The 11723-nt window shown below is 47.7% G+C and overlaps 2 protein-coding genes across 3 annotated transcripts; both read right to left on the reverse strand.

Moving 5' to 3' along the window:
* Positions 1 to 3782: 3782 nt before the first annotated feature.
* Positions 3783 to 5453, reverse strand: LOC123062001 (receptor like protein 29). Of its 2 annotated transcripts, XM_044485297.1 has the most exons (2): positions 4992 to 5453; positions 3783 to 4877 (listed from the first exon to the last, which is right to left on the reverse strand). In XM_044485297.1, the coding sequence occupies exons 1-2, from the start codon at positions 5259 to 5261 to the stop codon at positions 3906 to 3908; spliced, it is 1242 nt and encodes a 413-aa protein (XP_044341232.1). In that variant the 5' UTR covers positions 5262 to 5453; the 3' UTR covers positions 3783 to 3905. The 2 variants fall into 2 exon arrangements, with proteins under 2 accessions (XP_044341232.1, XP_044341231.1); XM_044485296.1 differs by having other exon boundaries at positions 3783 to 5434.
* A 2017-nt stretch (positions 5454 to 7470) lies between these two features.
* LOC123062002 (protein VTE6, chloroplastic) lies at positions 7471 to 11717 on the reverse strand. The gene is made up of 5 exons (XM_044485298.1): positions 11300 to 11717; positions 9865 to 10118; positions 9588 to 9711; positions 9163 to 9267; positions 7471 to 7691 (listed from the first exon to the last, which is right to left on the reverse strand). Exons 1-5 carry the CDS (start codon positions 11702 to 11704, stop codon positions 7599 to 7601), a joined length of 981 nt encoding a protein of 326 aa, XP_044341233.1. The 5' UTR covers positions 11705 to 11717; the 3' UTR covers positions 7471 to 7598.
* Between the last annotated feature and the right edge of the window lie 6 nt (positions 11718 to 11723).

The following is an 11723-nucleotide window of genomic DNA, read 5'->3' on the forward strand; positions in this document are numbered from 1 at the left end:
TTGATTTACTTTTTGAAATACATGATCTTTTTTTCATACACATTGTTTTTATTCATATACATTTTTTGTATACATGATAAACATTTTCTGTATGCACATTTAACATTTTTTAAATGCTTGCTTAACAATTTTTCTAATGTTTTATGTACAGGTTTTTTTTGTAATATATATTATTAGAATATTAGAGAAATAAAAACATTTTTTTAAAAAAGCAAAAAAGAAACAGAAAACGTGAAAACCCCAAAAGAAAAACGAGGTTGTATTCTTGCGTGCGCCTGGCCGGCCCATCTTGGGCTCCCTTCACACGAGGGTTCCCTCTGTCGTGCACTCGGTCGACCCATATGCTCGCCGCCTTCAGCGAGTCGGAAGGCTATTTTGCTATAAGCGAGGCATAGCCGTGCACTAAATTTTTATGCCTTACACACTAGCAGTTTTTTGGCTATGACATCGGTTTTTTAGATTGGACTGCTTTTGCATTTATTTTTTCTTTTCACAGTGGTGTTTGGTAGGTCTAACATTGGGCCCGTTGGGCCGTTGAGTTGGGTTCACATTTTTTTCAGCGAAGGAGTTCGTTTGAGAAGGATCTTTTGCATATACCCCTTAAAAGCGAATCAATCTGTGGTTGGATGTTTAGGAGGACAGTGATATTTTCAACCACTAGGGTTCAAGTTCTGGTGCTCGCATTATCCTGAATTTATTTCAGGACTTCCAGCGATGCACGTTCAGTGAGAGAAGACATTTTCTTTGACTATGAGACGCATGTGATGACTTCTTCAATCCCAAAATAATATGCATTTTTGAAGATGCTCATAGGATAGGATGTCCCTATGTACATAAGGGGTGAGCGCCTAGATCCAAGGACCGGGATCCGAATCTCCAAATACCACGGGCGGTTGGCTAGAAAATCACTTCTCTGATACAAGGACACCATACATCGATCCACTCAAACACTGCTCCTTTTTGGCCCGTCTCCCTCCACTTTACCGCCATCAGTGCTGCACACCCCTTCTCTCCGTCCGTGCGGGTGTGTCCCACGGCGCCCCGCCGCTGATCGTGCACGCCTCGGCTGCCACTGCAGCACGTCAAGTCCATGCAGTTTACCTTACGTACCACTCGCTGATCAAACAGAAGCGCCACGGGCAGGAGAGCAGGGAGGGCCTGGGTTGGGTACCGGTGGTGCCCGTCCATCCGCAGACGCAGCGACCGCCCACAGTTGGCAACTGTGGCTCGCTTTCTCTCCGTGTCTGCCGCCGGTAGCTCGCCGAACCCGAGGTGTCCCGCCCGCCGGGGCCCCTTCGGGGAGTTGTCATTTCGTCTAAACAGCAGTATTATTACTCACGTGCTGCCTTCTGGGAGCAAGGTACTTGCAATGCGATGGCAAAGTGTGTGAGTACGACGATGGAGTTTTCCGTTCGCCGGCGTTTAGAGCATCTCCCAAGAGCAGACCAAAAAACGCAGCTGTTATGAATTCATAGCATTTTGTTTTCCAAACATGGCGGATTTATAAATTTAATAATGTGCACATGGCAATGTTATGATTTTTTTAATCTATCACATGGCAAATTTACACAGTTTTGTATGTCTACTTTTCTTTAGGATTTTTGGTTTTTAAAACATAGGCTTTTAGGATTCTGGTCTGCAATTTTGAGAGGATCACCCATGTTCTCAAATTCAAGACCTGCGGCAGCATTCTCACCCTCATCCTGCATAATTATATGTGCATGATCACACAACAAGTCATCACCTCTCACATGGTATACGGATTACATTATTTAGCAGGTCCATAAACAACTGCAAAACGTGCCTGCTGAACTTCAAATGCCCTCTCAACATCCTTTCTAGTTGGTTATTGTTGGGCAAAGTGGGATTTTTTCTAATCAATTGGGTTAGAGATGGTGTTAACAAAGGTAGCCCACAGAGGATAGATACCGTCAACCAGATAGCATCCCCTGTTGTACTAATGACCATTGACAGTATAGTGGCAAGGAGCTTTTCCTTCAGTCACCCTAGCAAACAGTAGTGAACGATGCATCACATTGATGTCCTTGTGAGACCCAGGCATGCCAAAAAAAATGTGTCAAATCCAAAGTCTTGTGATGCAACTGCTTCAAGAATGATGGTGGGCTTCTTAACATGACCCTGATATTGCCATTGTAAAGTTTTTGGACAGTTCTTCCATTTCTAATGGATACAGTCAAGAGATCCGAGCAAACCTAGCCACCCTCTTACTTCTGAGATTGCCAAGAGCCTTTCGGTGTCTGGCACTGCTGGTTCTCTTAGGTACTAAGGTCCAAACAGCGAGACCACGACAGTTGCAAACCTGATCATGTCATCTCTTCATGTGGTCTCAGACATCCGTAGGTACTCGTGCCACGAATCATCGATTGTTTCATATGCAAGCATCTGCGGTGCGGCCGTGCACTTCTGATAACCAGAGAACTCAATCATTCTCACGACATCCTTTTTCAAGATGAAGTAGTCATCAAAGGACCGGACGTCATGGTAGAGACGATCGGAAACATTTTTGCGCATCCAAAAACACAGGCGAAAAATGTCAACGAGGAGGACATTGGGGGCAAAGTAGCCATCCATCAACGTCAAACGGACGCGTGTTTGGTTGCGGTTGAGCATGCGATGACCCTTGATCGAACCGTTGAAGTTGAGAATATGCTCCTCCGCATGTTCCGCGTCTGCAAGGACTGCTTGCATCACTACCGTCTCATCCGTGTAGTTCTCTTTGTCGGACGAGCCATTGGTGGACTCAACATAGTACTCATATCCAAATCCATTGCTTCAAAGAAGAAGAGACGTTGGCCCCTGCTCGCCCTACCAACGAGGGGCGTGCGCCGTGTGCCAATATTTTGGCGGAGGAATCGGCTGCCCACGCCTATCCAATAAGGCTGGTCACAGTGGGGAGGAACTTAAGAGTAACATCACACATTTCAATACAACTTTTCTTATGTGGCACGTATTTAGTGAAGAGAGATGTGCTTGTGGTAACTAGCTAAGTTACCGGAACATCACACACTCCAAGAAACAATGAGTCTATAACCTAATAAATACATCGTTGCATGGCACTACATAGATGTTCCTACCCACTATGGTGGTAGTAACATAGTCTAGGAAAGTGTGAAGTTACTAGCTTATGTTCTTGCCCATTGTGACCAGCCTAAGTTGGTCACGAATTGAATGCTAAAGCTTATTGGTGTTGGGGCGAGCCAAATAATTGGAGCCCATCCAAATGGTTGCCAGCCCTTTGGTCAACGCCAAAGTTTTGGTCGGGCACAACACCAATCCAAACATCCTCTTAGCATGGGCATTTTGTCGAAAAGTTGCCAGGCAAGGTGAGTATCGTAGGAGCTGGCGGTACCTGCACGACGGTCGAAGGAGATGTGAGTATCGTAGGAGCTGGCGGTACCTGCGCGACGGTCGAAGGAGATGTGTGGAACGCTGACAGAGAAGCGGCTTGGAGTTAGAGTGTACCGTTAAAGGTGACAGACTCGTCGAGTTCTGCCAGGGGTGTGGCGGGACGGCCGGGATGGTGAGCGGTGGCGAGGACAAGAGAGAAAAAACGAAGAAGAACATGGAGGCGCACGGTTCCAGGTCTACGTGTCTGCTATTCGGACTCCCGCAAAGCCCCAGTTTATCTCGGTTTTTCGTGAAAAAGCATGTCTGAACTGCTCGGCGGATCCAATATAGGCCCTCGATAGATTGCGCAGCACGTCGGAGGGGGCGCTTTGGAAATGAACTTACGGCGACTGATAAACCGCCGTGCTCGAGCCTGAGAGTCAACAGCTTTCTACAACTCTGCTACAAGCCTCGCCGTAGACAAATTAGCATTACAAAACTTTTACAACACACAAGTACGTACATGGGCAGTAACCAACACACGAATCCTGTCAACACTACGCATACCCATTCGGAGGAAAAAAGATGCAGGAGATCACTACCACGCACACTGGGCCGAGCAGGCGAAACCGGAAACTGTCCGTGGAGCCTCTCGCCATCACTCCCCTGGCAGCACTGCTCACCGAGTCACGCGCCAAGGAACCATCACCGCCGCCGCCGCCATGGCAGGCAGCAACGCCGACGCCGACGTCCCGCACGACGTCCAGGCACAGCCCCGAGTTGCCGCTGAGGTCGAGGTTGCGGCCGAGCCGCCGCAGGAACGCGCCGTCGAACGGCACGGCCCCGCCCAGCCCGTTGTTGCTCAGGTTCAGGTGGTATATCCTGTGCAGCCTGCTCAGCCCCGCGGGAATCTCGCCCGTGAGGTTGTTGTCTTCGAGCGAAAGCGTCGTCAGGCTCGCCAGCTGTCCAAACGCCGCCGGTATCGGCCCCGAGTAGCCGGAGCCGGCTAGCCGGAGTTCTTGAAGACGGGCGAGGCTGCCGAGCTCGGACGGCAGCGGGACGCCCATCGGGTTGTTGTCCATGATCAGGTACTGGAGATTCCGGAGAGCGGAGAGGCCAGGAGGGAAGTACCCATTGAGGCCGTTGTTGCTTAGCGCCAGGAAGGTGAGGGAGGTGAGGTTGGCGACGGTGTCCGGAATGCCGCCGGTGAGGTTGTTGGAGCTCAGGTCCAGCTTCTGCAGCTGGCGCAGGTCGCCGATCCGGCCAGGGATGGGGCCGGACAGCGCGTTGTAGCTGAGGTCGAGGCCGACCAAGCCCTTGAGCTCGCTGATCCGGGTCGGCACCGGCCCGGAGAGGGAGTTGTAGCTGAGGTCGAGGTGCACGAGCGACCTGAGCTCGCCGATGCCCCGCGGGATCTCGCCACGGACGAGGCCGTTCTGGGAGATGGTGAGCACCTGGAGGGACCTGAGCCTGACGAGCTGCGGCGGCATGACGCCGGACAGCGAGGGGTTGGCCCGGATGCTGAGCTGCTGCAGGGTGGAGGACGAGAGGTTGGCGGAAGGGAGGACGAGGGCGGTGACGGCGGCCGGGTTGTTGAAGCAGTTGACGAAGAAGAGGGACTGGAGGCGGGGCAGGGTGAGCACCTGGGGCGGGAAGGCGGCCGCGTCCTTGCACGACGGGTTGGGCTCCACGCCGAAGTCCAGCCGCGTGACGTGCAGCGGCGCCGCGGTGCCCGGCGCCGGCTTGCACTCGAGCCCCGGCCAGGGCGCGCCGCAGGGGTCGGGGCTCTCGGAGCGCCAGTCCCGGTCGGAGGACACGGCGTCCATGACGAGGAACAGCGTCTCCCTCTCCGCCGCGTCCATGGCCGCGGCCGCCGAGAGCAGGCACAGGAAGACCGCGATGGAGGCCGGCATCGTGGCGTCCGTTTTGCTCCGAGGCTATGCGTTTGACGAGCGTGGTTTTCCCGGGGTTTAAGAGCAGCAGGGGTCGGCCGCGTGGGCGACGCAGATGGGGCCAGTGCGCGGTGCGGTGATTGACGTGACGTGACCGGCCATGGGCAGAGAGAGCATCGTGCAGAGAGGTTTGCGTTCGGGACGCCGGGAAGAACCTCGGCCTCGCACGATTTAGCGGTACGAGCAGCGCACAGGAGGCTGCTGTCCGCACAGTGGGAGGCACCAAAGCGCAGTGCACGCAGTGTGGCACGTCATGTTTTCCACAAGGAACCGCGCATATGGTCCTCGCTACCGAAGGACGGGGGCTAGCAGTACTACTACTGTTACACATAAGATAGGCTGACTGGTCAGGCACTAGTTAAGTCGCCGGGTAAAACTGGGTTATCAGGCCAAGTACAAGAGAGAGGGGCCTCAGCGCTGCGAGTTTTGGACGAGTAATACCTGCATGGCATGCCTGCGTGTTGGTGTTCATCCATCAGAAAGGCGTGGTGCTGCTGACACAGCTAGCAGAGAAGGGTACTTAATTTAAGTGTAAGTGACAGAAAGGAAACATGTTTTGTTCGGTCGGCAGAAGTTCATAAGCCATCTCCGCAAATAGCAAACATAGCATTAACAAAAATAATACTCCCTTCATCCAGAATTACTTGTCATCAAAATGGATGAATATGGATGTATCTAGACTAAAAAACATCTAGATACATCCATTTCAATGACAAGTATTTTCGGACGGAGGGAGTACTAGCAGCATCGAAACAAAAGGAACTCAGATAGTCAGATGTAAATATCAAAATCAAAATGCAGTACACCCTTTCTTTCTAAATGTAACACGTTTTGACGCTTCAGCTTAAACTCAGAGGTAGTAGCACTCAAACATTTCAGAAGGCATTAAAGAAGCTCATACTGAGAGTGGCATTTTAGTTAGCTCTCGGCCTCTATGGATGCCGATTTTTTGAAAAATTCAAAATTTCGGTTTCAAAAAAAATTCTGAATTTGCTTGTACAAGTAAACAATGATGTGAGGCGTACATGTGTAAAATTTCGGAATGAAATACGTTAAAATGCGACCTGTACGAAAAAGACAAATCCATGTCTAAAAGGATAAATAGCATCATGCGTTAAAAAGCCCCAGATTTGTCTTTTTCGCACAACCCTTGTTTCAACGTACTCCCTCCGTCCCAAAATTCTTGTCTTAGATTCGTCTAGATACGGATGTATCTAATACTAAAACGTGACTTGATACATCCGTATTTAGATAAATTTAAGACAAGAATTTTGGGACGGAGGGAGTATTTTGTTCTGAAAATTTACACACTTATGCACTATGCCTTCATCTATCTATGTATTTTTTCCAGTTCTATTCTGGATTGTAAAAATATGAATTTTCAAGAATTTTAAATTTTGCATTTGGAGTCCTCCATGAGCTCGGACTCCAAAAGCAATTTCTGCTCAATACTCGTGTTTCCAATCGATAGCAACAAACCTAATAAGCAGAAGCAAAAGTAAGAGTCCGATGAGACAGAAAGTCGCACGGTTGCAAGAAAGCACATGCTGGTCTGCTAGAAGTGCATTATCTAGCCCACACAGACCAAGGCGGAGCAAAAGTGAGCTCGTACGAGGCTATGGCCTGTACCATGCGCTCACTCGGGTGTGTGCCGTGACAACACGTCCTGGCCAACGTGACGTAAAGATGTCTGGCTCATCCAATAGTGGGAAGGCGTGCATCCGTGCTTGCCCGCCGTATGGCAGGTCGAGGTGATGGATCAAGTTAGGATTCCCTACAAAAGCAAGACGCCATGTGATGCTTGCAGGCTTGCAGCTGAAGGGACCTGCAACTTCATCATCTTGTGATCATGGATCATAAACCATGCAACTTGTCCAATCACGAGTTTTAACTGGTGTAGAATGATCATTGTTTGGAGTAGTAGCTAGTAGCACGCCAGCCAGCTCAGTATTTCTTGAACATATGATGCTCTGGCAGAGAGTGTTTTACTTCCACAAATCAATGTTACTAAAGGCCTGTTCGGTTCCTCTCCGATCCCTGGACTGCGCCCCCGGAGCGGAGGAAACTGCAGCTTATTTCCACGGAGCAGCTCAAACCGAGCTCCTGGAGCTCCGCGGAGTGGAGCGAACGGGAACAGGCCTTAAGCTAGAATTAGAAGTACAGGAAGATGTGTCACAAAGGAGAAGCACGTGCATCCACTCAATTGCGACTTGAGAGTTCCACAAGCAAATGCCAGCTGCTTATACCGCTAAGAAACTACGAGAGCGGATGCACTGGAGAAAAGTCAGGAAACAAAGATCATGAGCGCCAGCTCACTAGCAGCTGCTGCATTAGAGCAGCCAAAACGGCGCCGGCCGAGATATTGACCACGTTGACAACATCATTGTTCAGCTGCATAGAGAAATATACACTTTTTTTAGCTTTGTGGGGAACTTCTGGTGTCAACATATAACTATATAATGTGCAGATAATGTGACCCTGAAAAGTAAACCAAAAGAACAGCTTGAATAAGAGTATACATCAATGCGGATGACACTATCCTGGTTACTATTGTTCGGGAGACATGGGTCTACACTAATTCTGTTAACTGAATGTTCCATATCTAATTAGCCCGAGATTTTTACTTGACACACCTAAAAGAAGAGGGATCAAGAGTGCTGTACAGACATCAATGATTCTGGGGTTATTTTTTTTCTCCAAAACCACATGCCCTAGTGAAACAGAAACGTGGATATTAAATTGGTAGATTCTGCACCCGCAAGCCTCGACAATATGCATTTCTGGACTATGCATCAATTGGTACAGCCAATACCAAAAAATAGGCCTATTAATTTATTTATTACAATGGCATTTGCATTATGCCATAGGCTGAAATATCGTTCAGGCCTTCATGAACCTACATTACAGAGACACGCACCACTGAATGGGGATTATATGGTGGCAACTACACCATGACATACGCTGAAAAATACCAGCCATCATTTAGGCTACAAACGACCTAGGAATGCATGTTGAGTACAAAGAGAGGATGATTGTCCAAAAGAGATAAATATAACTGGCACATGCAAGATTCCCCTGTTTGAAAAATTTCACCATAGCATTGGGCAATTTGTGGTTGTTGTGACGGCTGTACTTATTTTTCATAGCTCTCAGTATTACAATGTTTGCTAAATCGAATTAAAGTTATGCTATTCCATAATTGTCTTCTCACATTTGATCTAGTGAGTTTCAGAGTGCAATAATATATTTATTAGCAACTAGATTAAGAACAATCTAGCCAGCCCAAACACTCAGATTCCAAAAGGAGTCCAACCAAATAAGATTATCACAATCCATCACAATGCCAAAAGGAGACTTTGCCTAGTTACTCACAGTGTTCAGGCAGGCCAACTTGGTGATGCAAATATGAGGCTAAACTTTCAACAACAAGAGTATAACAGAACACAAAAGGCAAACACAGCTTTACTAGGGAAACTAAGGCCCTTTTTGGATTGCAGGGATAGGAAAAATGTAAGACAGATTGATGTCAACTACTATGAATTCCTACAGGATTTCGAAAAACATGAATTTTATAAGAGATGTCTTTGGATGGTGCACAGGTAATAAACACAAGAATTTTAGAGGATTGAGAGAGAGTAGAGAGAATGAGTGCACCTGCATTGGACTTCTCAAAGGAAAAAATAAAATGAGGTTTGAGTTCATGCTGTAATTCCTATGGAATGGAGTGTATAGGAATGGATTCCATAGAACTTTGGTGAACCGATTCTTATGATCCAAAGGCCTTCTATAGAAAAAAAAACCTATCTCTTAACAACAATATATATAAAGCATCAGCATTCAGCATCCGAAAGTTTAGGCTCACCCATTCAAAACCTTCCTTATCCTGCAGCGTTGCGCCAATCAAACTCTCGCCAAAATTTGCAATCTGGGATGCAAGAACACATAGCACACCCTGTGGTAGATTTACCTGTAAAGCAAATCATTTTTCTTTTTTTTTTCAATAACCATATTCCTGAGTTACAGTCCAAGGTAAAAAAAAGTACAATAATTACTGCCACTTCCATATCAAAATTTTGATTACTATCCTCCTAGATGCAAATGCAAGGAGCTTAACATTGCAGGTCGTATGCTCCCAACATTGCTCTAATATGTGTTCTAGCCATTGACACTATCAGATTATAAGAGCATGAGATAGTAGGCATATAAACAACATGACACATGCAAGTCTAATTACAGTTAAATAACTGGAGAAGATGTCCATAGTACATAATTTTAAAAATTGTTTACCTGCCCCAAAATATAACCAATCCCTGCCAGAAACGTTGATGCTACAATTCCAGCAAGAGTGCCCTCAACACTGACTGCACCTTCTGTACCTCTTGGAACAATCTTAAATGTTGTCACTAGGTAACTACTCTACAAAAAGAACAGAACTGAGCTCTAAGTATGATATTGAAGCTTTAACAATTAGTACAGTTTATTAAGTTTGCACAGGTAAGCACCAAATAGACCATCAACTATCTAAAGGTCATGCAAATAGAGTGGTAAATGACCAGGACCTTACGTTGTTCTTCCATATGCCTTCCCTATTTCACTGGAAACTGTATCACTGAGTTTAGTACAGAAACTTGCAACAAAGCCAAGTGTCCAGAGTTCCGCGAATGCTCCCCCGCCCACATTATATACTGATAGGAGAGCACAGACACAACCAGCAGCACTAGAACCAATAACACTACCAGGACCTCTCCTTCCTCCTTTTTTCTCAGCCACTCCCAAAGCTTCTTTTTGTTTTATCTTTAACTTGGTCACTGCTGTGCCCTGCATATTAAAAGCAAAATAAATAACCTAGACTGATGATGTACTGGGATTGACATGATGGATACAGCAGATTAGTTGCCTTTGTCAGGTAGTGCAACCAGCCTAAGGAGGGTCATGGAACTATGTCCCACAATCGACAGAACACATACATCCATAAATTTACAACTGCTAGCTTTCCGAACAGGCAGTGGAAGTTGCATAGCAAAGATTGCCTATCAATGAACACTTGAACAGAATAATCATACATTGTGATTATTTATTTTCTGGCAATACATATTTAAATAATTTCACAGGAAATACCAATCTCAATTCTCCTTTAGCAAGGGCAAACCATAAACTGGAGAAAAGTGTCTCTTATGCACAACCTCCACCTGATTTGAAAGATTAAAACATGTGATGATCACTCATTCATGATTCATCTGTGGTTCTAAAGAGCAGAACAAATAAAGGAAGTTTGGAAGTTTTGGCAAAGCCTGGATTTCCTAACTGGCAAGATTGCCAAATCAAGACTTCCCTATTTCAATATATAGGCAGCATCGGAAAAGAGCGACCCCCTTACTAGCCCGTTTCTCTCCCTATAGCAGGGGAGGTGAAACCTCCCCTTCCAGATTGCTGGCATCAGGATGATCTACCTGGGTGAATATCACAGCAGCCTGCACCAAAAATGGCATTCTATCTTATAGGCACTTCGTCTTGCGGTTTGCCTGGGCTTTGAAAAGGTTCTGTCTCCACCACTGATATACAGATTTGTATGGGTATGAAACTAGAGTAATTCAGATTTCCGGTCAATTCATGTACAACTTGAGCAAGACAGAAATATGAAACTATCTTGTCTGTAATCATGTCTATAAAGCTAGTTTATCCCTTACAATTTTGACAAACTTGGCTGTGGGAAATTGCTACTTTGCATCAATTGCTGACAGACACCAGAAAGCACCGATTTTGCCGGTACCATTACCAAGGCTAGGTAATCCGCTAGAAGACACCGCAATCGCTAAAATAATATTTATTGGGCAGGGAGTAGAGAGAACACCGATGAAACATGTCCTATTAAGAAATGAAGATCATCGGTCGGCGACAACGCCTCAACAGTAATTCTAAAACCGTGACAAAAACGGCCGTATTGCTAAATTTCAGATTTATCACAGCATCTCAGGCAAAGCAGCACCCGATCCACTCACCACCACGAAGTAGGCGGCGACGAGGAGGTAAGCCCGGGCCCCAAATGCGCGCCACGTGAGGGTGCCGAGGACGTAGGCGGCCGCGATGCCGGAGGCGGAGAGGCCGGAGAGGAGCAGCGGCGTGCCCGCGACGAAGATGGCGACGTTGGTTGTGGCAGCCGAGCTCCACGTAGGCGGGGACGCCTGGAAGGCGCCGGCGACCGCGTCCCGGAGGCCCGCCGCCGCCGCGGCAATGTCCGGGAGCGCGCGCGGAGGGGCAGGGGACAGGTGACGCGAAACCCTGCTCCGGCGAGGGGCTAGGGGCAGGGTCCCGGGCGCGAGGAGGGAGGGGGAGCGGGAGGGGACGAGGGGACGAGGCGGAGAGGAGAGGGGGCCGTGGAGCAGCGGCAGGAGACCGCAAACCATTTTCCGCCACCGTCTAGTC

Source organism: Triticum aestivum, chromosome 3A (assembly GCF_018294505.1).
Source record: "Triticum aestivum cultivar Chinese Spring chromosome 3A, IWGSC CS RefSeq v2.1, whole genome shotgun sequence".
Classification (NCBI taxonomy): Eukaryota; Viridiplantae; Streptophyta; class Magnoliopsida; order Poales; family Poaceae; genus Triticum; species Triticum aestivum.